Genomic DNA, 22,488 nt, shown 5'->3' with positions numbered 1-22,488 from the left:
AGCCCTTCTTCAGGAATGAGGAAAGTGTGTCCAGCAGGCTAAGATAAAAGGTAGGGAGGAGGGACTTGGGGGAGGGGCGTTGGAAATGCGATAGGTGGAAGGAGGTCAAGGTGAGGGTGATAGGCCGGAGTGGGGGTGGGGGCGGAGAGGTCAGGAAGAAGATTGCAGGTTAGGAAGGCGGTGCTGAGTTCGAGGGATTTGACTGAGACAAGGTGAGGGGAGGGGAAATGAGGAAACTGGAGAAGTCTGAGTTCATCCCTTGTGGTTAGAGGGTTCCTAGGCGGAAGATCGAGGGCAGGTAAGAGGCCAGCACGGGGTGTCCAGGTGGATGGGGTGTGTTGGAGGCGGGAGAAGGGGTCGTCAGAGGGTGGGTGAGAATCCTGGTTGAAGAAGTAGGCGCGGAGGCGAAGGCGGCGGAAGAATTGTTCGATGTCTCGCCATGTGTTGAACTCGTTAATCCGAGAGCGTAGGGGAATGAAGGAGATTGTGGAGGTATCAATGGTGATCTTTCAGTAATCACTGGGTAATGCAGGGTTCCAGAAGACTGGAAAATGGCTAATGTAACACCCCTGTTTAAGAAGGGAGGCAGGCAGAAGACAGGAAATTATAGGTCAGTTACCCTGACCTCAGTTGTTGGTAAGAATTTAGAATCCATCATTAAGAATGAGATTGTGGCATAATTGAAAGTGCATGGGAAAATAGCCTGAATCAGCATGGCTTCATCAAGGGCAGATCATGCCTGACAAATCTTTTAGAATTCTTTAAGGAATTAACAAGCAAGTTCGACAAAGGAGAGCCAGTGGACGTGATCTATTTAGATTTCCAGAAGGCCTTTGACAAGGACGATGCTAAATAACGTAAGAGCCCAGAGAATTAAGGGAAAGGTACTAGCATGGATAAGGGACTGGCTGACTGGCAGAAGAGTGGGGATAGAAGGATCTTTTTCAGCATGGCAGCCAGTGACTAGTGGAGTTCTGCAGTAGTCAGCGTTGGGACCACAATTTTCACATTATATGTAACAATCTGGACAAAAGAATTGAGGGCATTGTTACTAAGTTTGCAAATGACACAAAGGTTGCTGTAGGGAAAAGTAGTATTAAGAATGTGGGGAGGTTATAGAAGGACTCGGACAGGCTAGGAGAGTGGGCAAGGAAGTGGCAAAGTGTGGGATTATGCATTTCATTGGGAAAAATAGGTATAAATTATTTTCTGAATTGGGAAAGGCTTAAGAAATCTGAAGCATAAAGGGACTTGAGAGTCCTGGTTCAAGATTAGGAAGGCAAATGCAATGTTAGCATTCATTTCAAGAAGGTGAGGATGCAAGAGCAGGTATGCAGTACTGAGGCTGTATAAGGCTCTGGCGAGACCACATTTGGAATATTGTTTGCAGTTTTGGCCACAAAAGGAAGCATGTACTGTCCTTGGAGGGAGACTGGAGCATTCTCAAAGGAAAATCCTGGGGATGAAAAGCTTGCCATAAGAGAAGCGATAGAGGACTTGACAGAGTTTAGAAAGATAAGGGGGATTCTCATTGAAGCTACAGAATACTGAGAGGCCTGGATGGAGTGGACATGGAGAAGAGAGTAGGAGAGATTAGGACCTGAATCACAGCCTCAGAGTGACAGGACAAATCTTTCGAACTGAGATGAACATGGAACATTGAATGTAGAACATTACAGTGCAGTGCAGGCCGTTCAGCCCTCGATGTTGCGCTGACCTGTGAAACTAATCTGAAGCCCATATAACATACACTTTTCCATTATCATCCATATGTTTATCCAATGACCATTTAAATGCCCTAAAAGTTGGTGAGTCTTCTACTGTTGCAGGCAGGGCGTTCCACGCCTGTACTACTCTCTGAGTAAAGAACCTACCTCTAACATCTGTCCTATACCTATCACCCCTCAGTTTAAAGCTATGTCCTCTCATGCTAGCCATCTCCATCCAAGGAAAAAGGCTCTCACTGTCCACCCTGTCTAACCCTCTGATCATCTTGTAGGATGATGAGGAATTTCTTCAATCAGAGAGTGCTGAAACATTGCCACAGAAGGCTGTGGAAGCTGAGTAATTGAAACTGTTTAAGACAGAGATAGATAGGTCCTTGATTAGTAAGGGGATCAAGGGTTATGGGGAGAAGGCAGGAGAATGGGGTTAAGAAAATATCAGCCATGATCAAATGGCGGAGCAGACCTGATGGGTTGAATGGTCTAATTCTGCTCTTGTATCTAATGGTCTTATGGATAATGGGTTGATACTCAAACTGGCAGGATTTGACCAGTAGCGTCCCACAAGGATCTGAGTTAGGGGTTCAATTTTTCATATTATATATCTATGATTTGAATAATGGCATAGAAAGTCATTGACCCAAATCTACTGAAGACACAAAATTAAGTGACATTGTGCACAATGTAGATGATAGCATAAAATTACAAAGGGATATTAATAGACTAAGTGAATGGACAAAACTGTACACTCTGAATATATGAAGTCTGGTGCTGGAGGAGTGAATTGTTTAAAAGTGAAAGGGATTAGCCAAGTGATTACAAGTCTATTAATCCAACTCAGTAATTATTGGAAAAATACAGAGTGACAGTACAAATTATTATTTAGATTGGTGTAGATTAATTAAAGACAATCAATTTTAGTTTTTAAACGAAGCTGTTGGTTGACAAATCTGATTGAAATATTTAAGGACATTGCATTGACGGTAACAAGTTTCTCTGTATGGATTTCAGCAAGGGTCTTGACAAGGTCCACACTGATAAACAGGTCAGAAAACTAAAAGCTCATAGGTTCTAAGAGGAGTGGTATGTTGCATATAAAATTGGCTCTGTGGGAAGAAGTAAACGGTTATGTTCAATGTTTTTAAAGAAGGCTGGTTCCAGTAAAGTTTTCACAGGGCTAAGCACTGGGTCTCTTGTGCCATAATGACAGATCATAACCCTGGATCACTGATGGACATAATGAACTTTTAATTACCACATACGTTTTTTTTAAAAAAAAAAAGAGGGCATAGAGCCACAAAATGACTCAGAATGTAAACTATGAGCAATATAATTTAGCAACACTGGAAGGACAATTCCAGAGTCTCCCCAGCCTCAAGGGAGACTCTGGAATTTCACACCTTATGGATGTTAAGGAAGCTTCAAAGAAAAGTACTTCAAAGAGGAGAAACGCACTGTAGGCTTATCTGTAATCACTTGAGTTATCACAAATTGTGAATATAATGGGAGAAAAGAGAGCAGTCTAGGCAAGAGAGATACTTCTGTTGCCCCTTCTAACAATACGTAAGAACAGGCATTAAAAGCCAGTTTTAATGCTGGTCTGTCTGTGTTAGTGGTTGAAGGTGTGAGCTAAGAGGGTTTTAGCTGAGGAAACCCCTAATTATCCCGGCACTGCAGGTAAAAGGAAGAGTAGGCTCCATCTCTTTTTTTCTGGAAGCCAGAAAACAAGTGAAACCATTGTCAAAAAGAAATCAACTGCTTGCCTACGAGCATCAACATTAAAGGCATAATGTTCCCTCCTGTCTTCTTAATGGACCCAGAGATTGATCTGAATATCTTTTCTGATTTTGAACTTTTTTGGACTCCCCTCTCATTTCTAATCTGTGAGCATATATGTTACGTCATTATTTCTTCTCATGTTTACCAATGAATACAATCATTTTTTTTTAACTCAAGAAAGTCTGACTAAATTAGCTCTTTTAAAAATAGAAATACATTTGGTCTGGGAGAGAGGGGTGGGGGAGTCCTTCTTAAACTAACTTATTGCAACCAGCTGGAGCTGGGTTGGGTGGGGGACAGTGGTGAATAAAGAAAGGGAGCCATCCTCACCAGAGATCATGACAAATTTGGGTGTGTCATCTGGAAGATATTAATTGAGGAAATGCACCCAAACACAGGTCATAAAACTTGGCACTCACATAATGCTGCAATGAATTAGATTTACACAATGATTAAAAAGCTTACAAATGATATAAAAATTAAATAAATATAAATATAAACATATGGTTCAGAGTAAGAAAGAAAGGTAAACTACTGGAAGATATTGATGGACTAGTCAGATGGTCAGAAAAGTATGCAGTGGAATACAGTCAGGAGAGATATGAGGAAAAATACTTGGGAAGGACTAGAAGATCATAAGGATTAAACTACAGGATTCAGAGAAGTGGAGAGGAACCAAGGGAGCTTGGTGTGCATGTCTAAGTTCCCTGAAGGTGGCAAACAGGTAGGTAAGATAGAGTCATAGAGTCAGATAGCAGGGAAAAAGACCATTCGGTTCACGAGTCTTTGCCGAACTTCATCCCAAACTAAACTAGTACTATCTACCTGCTCCTGGTCCATATGCCTTCAAACCTTCCTATTCATGTGCTTATCTAAGTCTCTTTTAAACATTGTAACTGTGCCTGCATCCAGCATTTCTTCAGGAATTTCATTCCAAATGAGAACCACCCTCTGTATAAACAAATCTGACTCTCAAGTCTTTTTAAAATCTCTCTTATCTCACCATTAAAATATGTCCCCTAATTTTGAAATCCCCCATTTTAGAGATAAAACACTTACCATCAATCCCATCTATATCCCTCATGATTTTATAAACCTCAAAAAGTCAGTCTCAACCTCTTACATTCCCAATGAGAAAAGTCCCAACCTATCCAGTCTTTATAACTCAACCTTCCATAGAGAGCAACATCTGGTAAAGGCAAAAGACTACCTTACCCTAATTTTATCTCGTGTATGAAAAGGGAGATATCCTTTTTAGGAACATGCTTCATGTTTAATGATCTTGGTGGACTTGGCTTTGGAGATTTGCGGAAAAGTCTTTTTTTTTATATAAAGGTTGATGAAAAGCCACATTGGAGCATTTGTTTTATTAAACAAAGCATTTCTTAGAAACCATATGATTCCAGTTAATTGATGGCTGTTGTCACTTGAATTTACTTGGAGGAAAACACTGAACTTGTTTTATAACTAGATTTCAAAGCTGTTCCATTTGAAAAGTGTTGGTAAACTTGGAGTTTGCTTTAAAGTCTGCTATAAAGCAAGCTGCTAGCTTGTGGCTCATGATTCTGAAACAAAATTGCTACAAGATCAGAGTGAAACCTGATTGCTCTCATGAAAATGTGACTGATAAAGCTTCTCAATATTGCATTTCCTGGATGAGCTGTGCCCAGTAAGGTCACAGAGAGAATTGTGCATGATTAGTGATTTCACCACATGTGCAAGAATACTAGATTAAGACTTTAAAACATCCCACGGCTCATTTCTTTTTCTTTCCCAGTAACCAACACATTAAGTCTATGAAGTGTTTTCTATCAGATTTCCTTTTATCTAAAGTGTAGTATAGAACATAGAACATAGAAAAATACAGCACAGAACAGGCCCTTTGGCACACGATGTTGTGCTGAGGTTTAACCCTAATGTAAAATATAATAACCTACGCACCCCTCAACTCACTACTCTCCATATGCCAGTCCAGCAGTTGCTTAAATGTCCCTAATGACTCTGCTTCCACCACCACCGCTGGCAACGTATCCCATGCATTCACAACTCTCTGTGTAAAGAACCTACCTCTGACGTCTCCTCTATACCTTTCCTCTAATATCTTAAAACTATGACCCCCTCGTACAAATCAATCCTGCCCTGGGGAAAATTCTCTGGCTATTGACTCTATCTATGCCACTCATTATTTTGTATACCTCGATCAGGTCTCCTCTCTTCCGCCTTCTCTCCAGAGAGAAAAGTCCAAGCTTTTTCAACCTTTCGTCATAAGGCAAGCCCTCCAGTCCAGGCAGCATCCTGGTAAATCTTCTTTGCATCCTCTCCAAAGTCTCTGTATCTTTCCTATAGTAGGGTGACCAGAACTGGACACAATATTCCTAGTGTGATCTCACCAGGGGCTTGTAGAGCTGTAGCAAAACCTCGTGACTCTTAAACTCGATCCCCTGTTAATGAAAACCAAAACACCATATGCTTTCTTAACAACCCTATCCACTTGGGAGGCAACTTTGAGGGATCTATGTACTTGCACAACCAGATCTCTCTGTTCTAGATTTAGATTAGATTACAGTGTGGAAACAGGCCAATTCACCTGACCCTGCACATCTTTGGACTGTGGGAGGAAACCGGAGCACCCGGAGGAAACCCACGCAGACACGGGGAGAATGTGCAAACTCCACACAGTTAGTCGCCTGAGGCAGGAATTGAACCCGGGTCTCTGGCGCTGTGAGGCAGCAGTGCTAACCACTGTGCCACCGTTCCTCCACACACTGCCAAGAATCCTGTCTTTAATTCTATATTCAGCATTCGAGTTCAACCTTCCAAAATGCATCACTTCGCATTTATCCAGATTGAACTCCATCTGCCATTTCTCAGCCCAGCTCTGCATCCTGTCTATGTCGCGCTGCAGCCTGCAATAGCTGTCGATACTATCGATGACACCTCCAACCTTTGTGTCATCCGCAAATTTACTAACTCACCCCTCAACCTCCTCATCCAAGTCATTTATAAAAACTACAAAGAGCAGAGGCCCAAGAACAGAGCCCTGCGGGACCCCACTCAACACTGTCCTCCAGGCAGAATACTTTCCATCTACAACCACTCTCTGCCTTCTGTCAGCCAGCCAATTCAGAATCCAGATAGCCAAACCTCCCCTTATCCCATATTTCCTGGCTTTATGAATGAGCCTACCATGGGGAACCTTATCAAATGCGTTGCTGTATTTGTATTTGTTTATTTTGGTTATTTACAGAAGTAGATATTTCTATTTACATACTGAAAATTGTGTGTGTTAACTAATACTGCATTTTTTTGAATGGGTTTTGTTTCATAATAATCAATTTATATCTTGCTTTTTAAAGATGTCTGGTTGGTTGGTCTTTTCGAGTGTGGAGAAAGCATACAATTGGCCATATGGAGATTTGGAGAAAATGTTTTCATTTTATGTTGTAACCTGTGGAATCGTGGAACTAGAGTGATAGTGCACTCCTTTCTCCATTGTAGCATAATAAACTCTATAAAGCTTAAGTTAGACTGCAGCTAGAGTACTGCATATAATTGTGGTCACTACACCATGAAGCAGAAGTGATCTCATTTGGGGAGAAATTTTAAGATAATTCAGTAAGCTGGTGGGAACACTTCCCCATTGATCATGGCAGTTCTGCCTAACATAAGCTCCAAGGACAGTCACTTACCTAAGATTGGACTTCTGTCCCTCAATCAAGAGGAAGTCCTGCCTGAGAGACCAGTTGGACAATGTGACTTGTAGTCCCAGCGGCATCAGATTTCAGTCCATGAGTCCAGGACCAGGTAGGTGTGGGGGACTGAAGTGTGCAAGGAAGGAGAAGGGATGGGGGGATGTCTGGATTTTGATGTAGAACACAAGGATTGTGAGAGGGAATACCTGTGGGGTGCAGATCTTTGGGGGACTTGCCTAATATGGAAAGGGGACACTTGAGGGAGGTGTTTAGCTGCTTGCCTAAGGCGCAAGGCGAGTGGATTGTTGGGTTTCCCTTTTGTCCCCAGCTCCTCCCACCAGCTTCAACTTTGAAGAGTCCACCTCCCACAAAAACTGCAGATATGTTGGAGGGAGAGTGCAGTGGGAATGCCAGCTAGGAAGTATTGAAAGTTGTCCCATCTGTAAACCTGCAGGTGATGAGATATAAAGGATGTTTTAGTATGAGGAATGATTCAAACAGATGCATCATTTCTGTGGAATAGAGGTGGATGAACTCACTGCTTGAAAGGGTGGCGGATCAGAAAAGGAAAAGCATTTAATATGTTACAATGTGCTGAACTACAGACTATGAACTGGAAGTTTGAAATCGACACTATTGATCTTGTTCAACAAATTGGCTGGATAGCCTCCTTCTGGGCAATAAATCTTTCTATATATTGAACTTTCATTGATACATTAATATCAGTCAATCAGCTGTGCTGAGGCAATGAATTTCTTGTCTTTCTACCAGTATCAATCCAGTTTTCCAAAATTATTTAAATAAAGACTGGATAACTCATGTTAAAAGTTTTCGTTGCGTAAAATGGATCTTAAATGCTTCTCAAAACAACGAATATGTACCCGTGAGAGAAAGAGGGCAAAAGGGAACAGAGTATGAAAGATTTACAGCTTTATAAGTGCAAATCTGAAGGAACTCCTGTTAGGTGGGATTGTGGCAAACTTAGCGAATTAAGCTGAGGGAGACGAAATACGTTTCTCATTATAATTTGAGGCCACTTTTGAAAGAAAGGCTGAATATTGATGTAAATTTGTATTATTTGTTATTTAATTATCACCCAGGCTTTTTTGGTCGCTAAACAAGGTAATCTTTCTAATTCACCAGGATCACCAGACATGGGTAGAAAGAGAGGAAAGAATGAGAAACAAAATTAGGCAAATATGAAAGAACTGACGTCCTTACTTGGTCTCCTCATTACTTCATTTGGTCAAATGTTGACCTTCATGTTCATGGCACTCACTCTCACCCCAACTCTGGAATTCAGCTCTTTTGCCCATGTTTGGATTTAGGCTGCAGTGTGGTATTTGATCCTGATGGAATCCAGTATGATCAATGAGGAGGCTCTTAGTAGGTAAATGCAATTTGATCAGATTGGTGATGATGCCAACATGACAAATGAGAGTGGACTGATGGGACAGACAATTTTCCATTCTGGAATGCTGCTTCTTGTAGAAGCTAATGCCAAAAAAGGAAGGTGAGTATCTCAAAAGCTCAGAAAGTCTATTGCTCCTCCTGTCTCCATAGCAACAAAATCATTAGGCATGTTTTTGGGTCTGAGAACAAGTCATATGACCCATCCACTTTATCTTAAATTAAAGGGATAGCCTCCAAAACTACAATCTTATAATAATTGTATTTCTAACACAATATGCAATTGATCAATCAAATATATTTTTCATATTGCTATTTTATCACAATAATATTCTCTGTAGACATGGATATAACAACACGATTTATTGCTATCATTTCTCAAGCTGGATTTTCCTTCCATGTTTTGAGAATATTGTGGTCTGCTTTCCAAACATTAACTTTCAAACAGTTGATGTGCAGTAATATTTCAATCGATCTCATAGTCCTGGAGGAAAATTCAAATATTTTAAAATTGAACACTGTTCACTTTTGTTCATTTTTATTTTTGTGATATTTATAAAGCAAGGGAACATAAATAGGTTAACTATAGTTCTTTTACGCATGATATATGCAGTTTCTCAAGATTTTCAAAATCTGCTAATGTAATATGGTGTCATTCAAAATATTAAAATTAATCTGTTTTGGGCTATTTAACCTCCAAATACTATCAAAGGAGGGCCAATGCTATTTTTTATAAAAAGACCAGCCAACTTGTAACATATAATCTCATCAACATCTTCCTGGCATTATTGGAAAAAATCTCAATGGGAAAGAATTGGACAGCACGGTGGCTTAGTGGTTAGCATTGCTGCCTCACAGCACCAGGGACCTGGGTTTGATTCCAGCTTGGGTGACTGTGTGGAGTTTGCACATTCTCCCCATGTCTGCATGGGTTTCCTTCAGATGGTCCAGTTTCCTCCCACAGTCCGAAGATGTCCAGTTTAGGTGGATTGGTCATGCTAAATTGCCCATTGTGTCCAGGGATGTACAAGCTAGGTGGATTAGCCATTGGAAATGCAGAGTAACAGGGAATGGGGTCAGTCTGGGTGGGATGCTCTTCTGAGGGGTGGTGTGGACTCGATGGGCTGAATGGACTGCTTCCACACTGTAGGAATTCTATGGTTCTAAAATCAAGTGGGGAATATATGGGGAGTCAATCAATAATAGTTATCTGGCCATACCCAAGTGAACGTTTTTTTTCTAAGTAATTGCTGAATATACTTGTCAATACTATACACTTTGTTTTCTCTTTAGCTGATGAGAAATCTACCTGCAGTTCACAAATTCTAAAATAATATTTCTAATCAATTACTTTACCAAAGTGACTTGTGTCACTCATTTGGTTTACATGAACTGCAAGGTGGTTGGATCTTGATTCAAATGTAAGAAAACATTTATAACTGCTCAGCAAAGCAGCCTAAGCATTACCATGCCTGCTATCTTTGTATAAGAAAAAAAATACATGGTCCAGGGAGATGATCCCAGTTTTTAACGTACCAAGAGCAGCTGATGAAATATTGAAAGCATCAACAGCACACACACAATCACAGACATTGTTACAAACTGAGAAAAGCGAAACGATTAGTCCAGAAAGTAAGAACTTACTTTTTACACAGAATTTGTTGAATAAACTGCCACCTAGTGTCGCAATGCTCCCTCCATGTAATTCAATCTTGATTCAGCAAAAACTATGGGATAATGTGATAGAATTTCAAACTATTACCCAACATAGGATTGCCATTGTGAATCAATTGCTTGTTACAGAAATAGCTCAATAGTAATTTGACTGTAAATGAGAATTGGTTTATTACTGCCAGTTTACACCCAGCTGATAAACTCTAAATCCATCTCAACAGCTGTGGATAGAAAATATCTTTTAATGTTTTAATCAGGCGCTCTAACAGAATACAAAGGGCTGAGGGATCTGCCTTATTTAAATTGCCTTTTCTCATTCTGACATTTTCATGTGAGAGCCAAATACGCCAATGAGAAATTCAAACCGAGTCCAATCTCGAAGGGAAGGCACAGCAACAATTCAAAAGCGCAGCTCTTGTGAGAGATGTCTTCTCTGTTTAAAAGTCATCTAGAAGAGGATAAATTAGGTTGTCTTGGAATGCAAAATGCACGAGAAGGTGTCCACTACAGATCATTATTGTCAAAGCACAACCTGAAAGGAAATAAAAGAAAGCTTAGAACATAGATAACAAAACAGACATAGAAGCAAACTCAGATTTTGGATACTGCGAATAGATATCCTTTTAATTTGACTCAAGATGATCTATATAGATTGTGATTTTTATTACAGACTTGACTGGACTCCATTCGATCTGGATAGAGAGGAGATTATCTCTGTGTGCATGGTATAATAATGATTGGTTCTCCCAAGATGGTACTTTGACAGCTCATTTCAGGAAAATCACATGGAAATATTTCTTCCTTGATTGGATGAACTGAGCTAAAGTACCTATCAAATTGTCAAACTTCCACAATGTCATAACAGGTAAAGTTATCATATAAGCAGGAATAAAATTCTAATTATCTAATAACTGAGGAAACCCATGGGTATTTTAAACTGTCATTAATTAAAATCAATTTGATTATATTTTATAGAGCACTTTACAGCATATCTTCTAATTAAAATTCTTTGAATTTAATTAGATGCAATGTGCTGAAAGTTTAGTGCTTTTTAATTATTTGTTGCAAGCATTTCAGTTATGTTGTTTCATGGTACATTTCAGAAGGCACAAACCTTAGAACTTAATACTCCTTGCACAGAAACAGTTTTGCATCAGTATATAGTTCTGGGCAGTGTGTGAATGTCCACCACAATTTACGCACCTGAGGGTATTTTACTCATTCTACAGATTGTTTCCCATCCTTTATTGTCTCCTTTATTCACAAGGCACTTGTTTAACTAGTTAGTTTGTCAATCATCCTTCAAATTTGTGTTTTGTAATTATGTATTCAGTATTAATGTCAACAGTGAAATCTAACAAAAGTAATACAACTGGTACACATGTAAATGAGTCAGCAGGTAAGGATTTTGCAATTCTTTCATTACCTTTGCCCAATGGAACAAACTGTAACAAACCAACACTATTGCTGGAGAAACTGAGTGGGTTCAGCAGCATCTGTAGAGAGAAAACAGAGTAAACATTTCAACTCCAACAATCCTTCTCCAGATTACTGTTCTGTTTTCTCTCCACAGATTCTGTCAGGCCTGCTGAGCTTCTCCAGCAATGTCTGTGTTTGTTTGTTCCAGGTCTCTAACATCACAGTTGATTGATTTCTTTTATGATTTGGAGATGCCGGTGTTGGACTGGGATGTACAAATTCAAAAATCACACAACACCAGGTTATAGCCCAACAGGTTTAATTGGAAGCACTAGCTTTCGGAGCGTCGCGCCTTTATCAGGTGGTTGTGCCTAATGAAGGAGCGGTGCTCCGAAAGCTAGTGCTTCCAATTAGACCTGTTGGACTATAAATTGGTGCTGCGTGATTTTTAGATTTATTTTATGTAAGGGACCGTAATTCCTGCTGTTGTGCATGTTCACATTTATACAACCATCCGACAACAAATTCCATTAACAGACACATCGTATTTTCAATTAATTCATTCTGTCTTTATTTAGATTGTTATACTGCAAACCCATAGCTTCCAATTTACAATGCAAACTGTCTATGTAAACCTATTATCATGTCATTTCATCCTGTGGCAAGGAATGGCATTGCAAACCTTGCTTAAATCTTCTCCAGTATAAATGCCGGCATGGAAATTTATAATGGAACAAAAATGACTACATTTGTACTTCTGCACCTCAGGCTGCACCAGCATCGTAGTGCTGCAGCAAGGAGACTGTGCACTCAGCGATATGACCCAGCCATGGACTGGATACGGCAGTCATTCTGGGATCTTTGCTTGTCATAATGCTCACTCACTCTGACCCTATCTGGATGCTTACAGCATCCCTACCTTACATTGTCCTGCCTTGCCTTTTTCCAGTTTGTCCCCTTATCCAGGGAAACCAAGCTGTCTTAAAGTACTATCAAATGTAAACACAAACCAATCAGATAGCCATAGCTGACAGCAAGCCTCAGCCAAGTCATTGAGAGGTTTCACTCAGGAGTTCCTGGCACAGGAGGTCAAGACAGCCTCCAATAGCAGTCAAGGCCTTGTTTGGAAAGCTCAAAGAAAGGATCCTCTCCGAATAAGTGGTGACGAACTGAAAGACAAGTAGCGTACCACAATGTATTGACCCTTTCTGTCCTACTGTGAGCTGTGTTCCTCACGGAGTGAGAGAAGACTCCAATACAGGAGATAAAAGGCACAGTGTGGCACAGTTATTACTATTCATGCAGGTAGGGATGTATCCTCAGTGAGTGTGTAAAGGGTTAGTGGCGTTGGGCTTTCCGGTGGGTGAGGGAATGTGGGGAAAGTGTTGCAGGCATAAGTGAGAGTGTTGGTGCATGAGCCATGGTGGCAGGTGAGTACAATGGCAGAGATGTAATGTGTGTGAGCTATGCTGATGGAGTAGAGAAGGACATTTACATTCTTCATCTGATGCTGTGCATTCGTTCAACTGGTTGAAACTACTTTAACCCTAAAGCCTGAGATCAGACTGGAATGATCCGGTACTGTGTCCTGCACTGCTGGTCCTGGGAGAGGTTGAAACCCAACATCAGCACCACCCCACCAGGTTACTGTCAACAAAGCAGATAACCAACTTTCATCTGTCTGCTATTTGGGAAATTTGAAGTTGTTCATTTTGGAAAGGAGAACAAAAGAACAATATTATTTAAATGGAGAAAATCAGTATAAAGTGTGCAAACAAAGGGGCTTGGGATACTTGTGCACAAAACACAGAGAGCTAGCACACAGGGACAGCATGTAATCAGGAAAGCTAATGGAATGTTGGCCCTTAGGGTTTGGAGTATCATAGGGACATCTTGCTCCATCTGTACAAGGTGCTGGTGAGACCATATCTGGAGTACCATGAGCAGTTTTGGTCCCCTTATTTAAGGAAAGATATTACTTCATTTCAGGCAGTTCAGAGAAGGTTCAATTGGATGATTCCCAGTATGAAGAGATTGTTTCAGCGGCAAAAATTAAAAAGTTTGGAAATCTATGCACTGAGGTTTAGAAGAAATATACAGCATTCTTATGAGACTTGACAGAGTAAATGCTGAGAGGATGTTTCTCCTCGTGTGAGAATCTAGGACCAGAGGACATAGTCTCAGAATAAAGGGGTTGAAAAATGTGGTGCTGGAAAAACACAGCAGGCCAGGCAGCATCCGAAGAACAGGAGAATCGACGTTTCGGGCATAAGCCCTTCTTCAGGAATGAGGCTGGTGTGCCAAGCAGGCTGAGATAAAAGGTAGGGGGGGAGGGAATTTGGGGGAGGGGCTCTGGGATTACGATAGGTGGAAGGAGGTGAGGGTGAAGGTGATAGGCTGGAGAGGGGGTGGGGGCTGAGAGGTCGGGAAGAAGATTGCAGGTCAAGAGGGTGGTGCTGAATCCGGAGGTTGGGACTGAGATAAGGTGGGGGGAGGGGAAATGAGGAAGCTGGAGAAATCTACATTCATCCCGTGTGGTTGGAGGGTTCCTAGGTAGAAGATGAGGCGCTCTTCCTCCAGGCGTCGTGTGGTCAGGGTCTGGCGATGGAGGAGTCCAAGGACCTGCATGTCCTTGGCGGAGTGGGAGGGGGAGTTAAAGTGTTCAGCCACGGGGCGGTTGGGTTGGTTGGTGCGGGTGTCCCAGAGGTGTTCTCTGAAACGTTCCACAGGTAGGTGGCCTGTCTCCCCAATGTAGAGGAGACCACATCGGGTGCAGCGGATACAGTAAATGATGTGTGTGGAGGTGCAGGTGAATTTGCGACGGATATGGAAGGAGCCACTGGGGCCTTGGAGGGAAGTAAGGGGGGAGGTGTGGGCGCAAGTTTTACACTTCTTGCGGTTGCAGGGTAAGGTGCCGGGAGTGGAGGTTGGGTTGGTGGGGGGTGTGGACCTGACGAGGGAGTCGCGGGGGGAGTGGTCTCTCTGGAACACTGATAGGGGTGGGGAGGGAAATATATCCCTGGTGGTGAGGTCTGTTTGGAGGTGGCGGAAATGGCGGAGGATGATACAATGTATTCGGAGGTTGGTGGGGTTCTGTCCTGGTGGCATCCCGAGGCGGGGTTCAAGGGCGGAGGTGCGGGAAGTGGAGGAGATGTGGTGGAGAGCATCGTCGACCACGTCGGAGGGGAAATTGCGGTCTTTGAAGAAGGAGGCCATTTGGGTTGTTCGGTATTGGAACTGGTCCTCCAGGGAGCAGATGCAGCAGAGGCGAAGGAATTGGGAATATGGGATGGCATTTTTACAGGGGGCAGGGTGGGAGGAGGTGTAATCTAGGTAGCTGTGGGAGTCGGTTGGTTTGTAGTAAATGTCTGTGTTGAGTCGGTTGCCCGAGATAGAAATGGAGAGGTCTAGGAAGGGGAGCGAGGAGTCTGAGACGGTCCAGGTAAATTTGAGGTCAGGGTGGAAGGTGTTAGTAAAGTGGATGAACTGTTCAACCTCCTCATGGGAGCACGAGGTAGCGCCAATACAATCATCAATGTAGTGGAGGAAAAGGTGGGGGTTGGTGCCAGGGTAGCTGCGGAAGATCGACTGTTCCACATATCCGACGAAGAGGCAGGCATAGCTGGGGCCCAATTCCACTACCGAACAACCCAAATGGCCTCCTTCTTCAAAGACCGCAATTTCCCCTCCGACGTGGTCGACGATGCTCCCCACCGCATTTCCTCCACTTCCCGCACCTCCGCCCTTGAACCCCGCCCCTCCAATCGCAACCAGGACAGAACCCCACTGGTCCTCACCTTCCACCCCACCGTCCTCCAGATACATTGTATCATCCTCCGCCATTTCCGCCACCTCCAAACAGACCTCACCACCAGGGATATATTTCCCTCCCCACCCCTATCAGCGTTCCGGAGAGACCACTCCCTCCGTGACTCCCTCGTCAGGTCCACACCCCCCACCAACCCAACCTCCACTCCCAGCACCTTCCCCCGCAACCGCAAGAAGTGCAAAACTTGCGCCCACATCTCCCCCTTACCTCCCTCCAAGGCCCCATTGCATCCTTCCATATCCGTCGCAAATTCACCTGCACCTCCACACACCTCATTTACTGTATCCGCTGTACCCAATGTGGTCTCCTCTACATTGGGGAGACAGGCCACCTACTTGCGGAACGTTTCAGGGAACACCTCTGGGATACCCGCACCAACCAACCCAACCGCCCCGTGGCCCTCCCACTCCGCCAAGGACATGCAGGTCCTTGGCCTCCTCCATCGCCAGACCCTGACCACACGACGCCTGGAGGAAGAGCGCCTCATCTTCTGCCTAGGAACCCTCCAACCACACGGGATGAATGTAGATTTCTCCAGCCTCCTCATTTCCCCTACCCCCTCCTTATCTCAGTCCCAACCCCTGGATTCAGCACTGCTCTCTTGACCTGCAATCTTCTTCCCAACATCTCCGCCCCCACCCCCTCTCTGGCCTATCACCCTCACCCTCACCTCCTTCCACCTATCGTAATCCCAGAGCCCCTCCCCCAAATTCCCTCCCCCCAACCTTTTATCTCAGCCTGCTTGACACACCAGCCTCATTCCTGAAGAAGGGCTTATGCGCGAAATGTCGATTCTCCTGCTTCTCGGATGCTGCCTGGCTTGCTGCACTTTTCCAGCACTACACTTTTCAACTCTGGTCTCCAGCATCTGCAGTCCTCACTTTCTCCTCAGAATAAAGGGGTGCCAATCTAAGACTGAGATCTGGAGGAATTTCTTCTCTGAGAGGGTTGACAGCTTTTGGGATCCCTTGCCAAAGAAAACTGTGGTGGGCAGATACCCTGTTTGTATTTAAGGCTATGATGTGAAGGTGCCGGTTTTGGACTGAGCTAAACGATGAAGAGTAGTGTTCCAAAAGTTTGTACTTCTGAGTAAACCTGATTAGATTAAATTACCTATAGTGTGGAAACAGGCCCTATGGCCCAACTAGTCCACACCTACCCTCTAAAGAGTAACCCACCCAGACCCATTTCCCTCTGACTAATGCACATAACACTATGGGCAATTTAGCATGGCCAATTCGCCTGACCTGCACATCTTTGTACTGTGGAAGGAAACCGGAGCACCCGGAAGAAACCGACGCAGACACATGGAGAACGTGCAAACTCCACACAGTCGCCCAAGACTGGAATTGAACCTCGGACCCTGGTGTTGTGAGGCAGCAGTGCTAACCACTGAGCCACCGTGCCGCACCCTGTGGGCCTATAACCTGGTAAGTCTGTAAGTTAGCTTGCTGAGCTTGAAGGTTTGTTTTCAGATGTTTTGTCAACCATCCCAGGTAACATCATCAGTCAGAGGCTCTGGTGAAGCGTTGATGGTATGTCCCACCTCTCTATTTATAGGTCTTGGTTTTTTAAGGTGGGCAATATCATTTCTGGTTCTTATTTCAAAGGCAGGTAGATAGGATCTACATTGATGTGTTTATTGATGGAGTTCTGGTAAGAATGCCATGCCTCTAAGAATTCTTGTGCGTGTCTTTGTTTCACCTGTCCTAGGATGTGTGTGTTGTCCCAGTCAAAGGGGTGTCCTTCTTTGTCTGTAGGTATATAAAACTAGTGATAGTGGGTCATGTCTTTTGATGTCCAGTTGGTGTTCGTGTGTTTTGGTGGCCATTTGGTGTTTGTGTATCCTTCTAGTTCTTCCAATGTAATGTGTTGTCCAGTTCTTGCATAGTATCTTGTAAATGATGTTAGTTTTGCTGGTAGCATATAATGGATCCTTTAGGTTCATTAGTCGCTGTTTAAGTGTGTTGGTAGGTTTGTGGGCTACCATGATGCCAAGGGGTCTGAGTAGTCTGGAAGTCATTTCTGATATGTCTTTGATGTAAGGTCACGTGGCGATAGTTTTTGGTTACGTTGTGTCTGCTTGTTTGGGTTTGTATTTGAGGAATCGGCGGATTGTGTTTATTGGGTACTGTATTTCCTGAAAATGTTGCATAGATATTTTTCTTTTGTCTTTTGTAGTTCTTGGTTGCTGCAGTGTGATGCAGCTTGGTTTGTGGGTATTGGGATGATGGTTTCTGAAGTTAAGTATTTGGTCCATGTGTGTTGTTTTTCTGTAGACGCTGTTTTGAAGCTCTCCATTCACTGTACATTCAACTGTGACATCTAGGAATGGGAATGTGTTGTTGTTCTCCTCTTCATTTGTGAATTTTATGCCTGTCAGGATATTGTTGATGGTGTTGTATGTTTCCTCTAATTTGTTCCTTTTTGCGATGACAAAGGTGTCATCTACATAGTGGACCCAAACTTTGGTTTGGATAGATGGGAGGGCAGCTTGTTCAAGTCGCTGCATTAGGTACTTTTACACCTAAGATGGATGCCCTGCCTCTGCATCAAGCTTTGATGCCCGTACTCACAAAGTGGGGCCTTAATTTTCCCCTTATCTGCCATTGTATATTTGAGGGAGGCAGAGAACCACTTCAAAGTGGGCATCATTTGGAGAGACTTTGCAGTCTAACAAACTTTGTTAGAGACAAAAAAAACTACAGATGCTGGAATCCAAGGTGGGCAAGCAGGAGTCCGAAGAAGGATTATACCTGAAATGTTGACGTCTCCACCTGAAGCTGCCTGGCCTACTGTGGAATTTCAGCCTCCTGCTTGTCTATTTTGTATTTACCAAACTGTGTGCAGCGATGTGGGGATGCTCCAAACACTACCACTTGTCTGGTTGCACAAAACAGCCTATTGTAGTCTATTGTAGCTCATTAAATTCTTTGCATGAGTAGCTATTTACCTTTGCGCTGCTCCATAACTCAGTCCTGCCGCATTACATCTTCAGGAAGGGACCTATATAAATAACTTGAAGGTGCCAGGACAAAGTTAAAAATCACACAACACCAGGTTATAGTCCAACAGGTTTGTTTGGAAGCACTAGCTTTTGGAGCGATGCTTTTTCAACCACCTGATGAAGTGCAGCATAACCAGAGGCAGCAGGAACTAACTGTAGAAAACAGCCATACTGTATTTCATTACCCTGATGGAGAAGTCAATAATTACTGTCAGCAACCAAAGCTGTGGCCAGCAGCAAAGCTGAAACAATCATAGCTAATGGTATCTTCAAATAGTCCTCTTCACATCCCACTTCTCCCTCATCCCACAGTTTCTGTTGATAAACACATGATATAAGTGTGTGCCTCTTGATATCCTGCCTTCCGAACCCTTTGTTTGGGTCTATTGCATTGCAAATATCCAAAGTCTGGAAACCAGCGAGAGAGAAAGTGCTAGAGCTGGGGAACAAAAAGCAGAAGACAATCATGAAGAAAAAAGAATCACCATCATTCATTTGCACAGTCATAGTCAGCAGATCAGATTCTGACTCTGTCACTCAAAGGATAACTTAAAGATGTGTTTGCGGTGAGATAACGGACACAAGTGGCCTTGTGTAGTGTTGGCACCAGCCTGCTGAAAGGTGAACGTGTGCACAGGTTGTGTTACTGAGCACGCAAAAAGCACGTATGGAATAGACAACAGAAGATTACTGATAGCCATGTGCAATGAAATGTTTGGCACATTTCCAGGTCAACAGAAAGCCTGTAATGCAATATCAAGGGGCATGGACAAGTCTGGCACTAACGCATAACAGAACTGTACCAAAGCTTAGAGCTCATCCTTTGCAGCATGGGGCTGATGGCCACTTGTGTTAGAACTCTTACGAGTCCAACTGCGGTACAACATGCCTGATATCTAAAGTTGCATTATAACTCAAGTCAAAACCACCCATTGTTTGGGTTCTGCACTACGTGCTCAGACTTCAATATATCAGGTCAGCTCCTGCCATGCAACCCAGATTTTCACCTTCGTAGCTGTAGACAGCATCATTCAAAGGTGCTTGCACAGCAATCTGTCCTGTAAAATATTACTGGCATTATTGAGGTGTTACCCTAGCAGAGATGCAGTGGCTCTGCGAAACGCAAACCTGTCCTCTGTTGGGGTGATAACATTTGTCCTCTCACAATATCCATTCGGCCTTACTGTTAATCGTCAACCAGTCACCCTGGATTTCTGCTTCCAACACTGAGGTGTTGCAATACAAAACCAGGTCTTCAAGAGCTTGAAATGCTTAAGGTCATCCTGCAATGCCACCTGCAGTGCTCATGACTGAATATCAGCAAAATGCCATCAGCCATGCTGTAGCCACTGGGGGGTTGGCACTATAAAAAAGCATTTAGATCGACAAAGAAAGACAGAAAACAGGTACATGGACCATATATCCCACTGAGTGGCAGTCACAGTTTGATTGCCACTTAACACTTGTTTTTATGTCAGTGCTAACTACTGCTTTTCTAGCCGCCAATCCTGACCTTGGATCCTTTAGAAATGTGGGGTGTGGCTGGAATCAGCACAGTTCTTCTGTCGTGCAAGGTTCTCAGACAGTTCAAACCATGCCCCCCTTTGCAGGAATCAGCGTGTCATGTTCTCTGATTTAAATTTCCAGAATTACAGCAGACACCTTGACAGCTTCTGGCAAAGTGTAACTGTGTCTGATAAGTGTAGTGTTCAGGTGTAGGGTGGGTAAGGTGCCAGGTTGAGACTGGTGGGCCAGGGATATCGGGGCAGCTAGGATCCAACAGATAGCCATGTTGGGTTGGGGTAGGTTGTCAGGAATCTCGGGTGTGTAATGGGTCAGGGGAGGTGTAATTGGTGGTCTGTATGATAAATTGAGGCAGGGTCAGCTTAATAGTTGACCAGGAGTAAGATTAGTTTTTAATTGTCTAACATTTCCTGGGCGACTATTAACTTAACAAAAATGGAGTCCTCCAAAATCTCCAACATTAATCTTTTTTTTCAGGTTTCCAGATGTTGAGAATTGCCTAATGGAATCTTCAATGGTGTTGGCAATTCTCATAGAGTCTACTTTGTCTGGGATTCTCATGGATACTAACAATCTGTGCTGCTCTAACAACTAACTCACCATTGTAATATCCAGGCCATGGTCGTTTAGCAGAACTCTGCATGATATGTGGCAACAGTTTCATCTATAAATTAGAGTTGGAATATTTGTTCTGCGTAGGCTTTTATTTTTGTGTCATGGTCATGCAGACACTGTGATGCTCCAGGAGCAACATAAGGTGTGGGATTGACTGGGGAATTGCAGCTTTGTTTACAGTTATCACAGTTGGATGAGTCAATCACAAACAACCAATCCAGTAAGGGAAAATGATCAAAATACTGTACTCACCAGGTCTGGCAGTATCTTGGGAGAGTGAAGTCAATGAACATTTCAGATTTGTAACCTTTCATTAGACTTGAACTGTTATGGGAGAAGGATTTTATGGATCTACAAGAATGGGAAATGTGGTGACTTTAGTCACTTATTGGGCGAAAGCTGATTTTCACTTCCCTGAGTCAGTTGTAGAGGATAGGTAGTGTGGAGTAGGCTTGAGCACAGGGAAAAGGATATCGGAAGTTGGGGCATGAAGCAGTGAAATCGGAACGACCTGGAGTCATAGGTATGGCTGGGGAGGGGTGATAAAAACAGTCAGTCAAGATAAGAAAATAAGGGGCCTAAACAGCTCAGACAATACTATCCACATATGGATTCATCTCAGGGTACTAGTTGGTCGAGTCCGTGCTGGAATCTGAGTTCACTTTCTAAAGTTCAATTATTGCTGAAAAAAGAGAATCCTTTTGAAGTTTTTCATCTTGGATGGAATCACAAGAATATCAAATTGTAAAGAGTAACTGATACGGCATGAAAAGAATGTGCTCATTGGTTGCTAATGGACCCTAACTGGATGAATCATTGCCTTGGATTATGCATCAGGGAACGGTTAACCCTCAAACGTTTACACTGTGAAAAAGGCATGATGTATGGTCATGTTCTTTCTGTTTGCAAGTAAAAGAACTTGCATATGAGTATACATAGGCTTTAGCAAGCGTCAGTGAGCTATAATCCTAGCTTGACTGATAATTTGTCGTTACTGTAATTAATAATCAAGATTGTTTAATAAGCACTGTCCAATAGCTAACACTGGTCTAATATAATGCACTATGGCTGGGTCTTCCAATGGCCAGACTGTTGCTATTCCAGTGCGTGGGAGCTGGGCACAGGGAATCTGCAGATTCCACATTGTAGCAGACTCCAAAGAAGATGCCCAGGAAATCAAAAAGTCTGCAATGCCTCCACATTGGAGCCCTCCAAAAGTTTCCACTTAAATCAGAGACTTTAGAAAGTTCTGTTGAAATTAAGTAAATAGTTGCTTAGGAAAGGTTTGACTATTAAATCATAATCTACTGCTTGTGTAATTATTTAACTGACCTCCATACTTATCTCAAGCACATAACTACACTTCCTTTACTTCACTTACAAACTCCAGATCCTGAACTGATACTCTTGAGGGGTCTGACAACCTTAACTCACTCTGGAACATGACTCAGGCTCCCCCTCCACACAGTCCTGTCCTGACCTGACCTGACCCTACCACCCCTGCTTCCGCTGTAGGACCTGAATCAATCAGCCTGCCAACAGACCTGATCAATGCGCCTTTCTGACCACTCACCCTCACCATCCATCCAAGCTGCTGCTAGATCCAATCTGAGCAACATCCCCCCCCTCCCCAAAACCCCCTCCCCCCCCCCACCACTGACCAAACCTGATCCATGCCATTGCTGGTGCCTGAAACTCCCCAGTACTGACACTGCCATGCAATATTTCCCCATCCCCCTGCCCCATGACCAGATCTAATTCGACCACCTACCCAGATAGACCCTAAATACTCCATTGCTTACCTGAATTCCTTGT

General features: G+C 43.2%; 1 protein-coding gene across 2 annotated transcripts in view; it reads right to left on the bottom strand.

The window, feature by feature from the left end:
• Positions 1-10,461: 10,461 nt before the first annotated feature.
• tmem244 (transmembrane protein 244) overlaps positions 10,462-22,488 on the bottom strand; it is a 94,862-nt gene continuing 82,835 nt past the window's right edge. For both annotated transcript variants that reach the window (XM_043687480.2, XM_087976041.1), the window contains one exon: positions 10,462-10,811. In XM_043687480.2, coding sequence (XP_043543415.2) covers positions 10,717-10,811 — 95 coding nt within the window. In that variant the 3' untranslated portion in view covers positions 10,462-10,716. The remainder of the gene's footprint in view (positions 10,812-22,488) is intronic.

Source organism: Chiloscyllium plagiosum, unplaced genomic scaffold (assembly GCF_037043375.1).
Source record: "Chiloscyllium plagiosum isolate Xiang-an unplaced genomic scaffold, Cpla_swu_hap1 HiC_scaffold_3, whole genome shotgun sequence".
NCBI classification, from domain to species: Eukaryota; Metazoa; Chordata; class Chondrichthyes; order Orectolobiformes; family Hemiscylliidae; genus Chiloscyllium; species Chiloscyllium plagiosum.
This window is presented reverse-complemented; position numbering and strand designations above follow the sequence as displayed.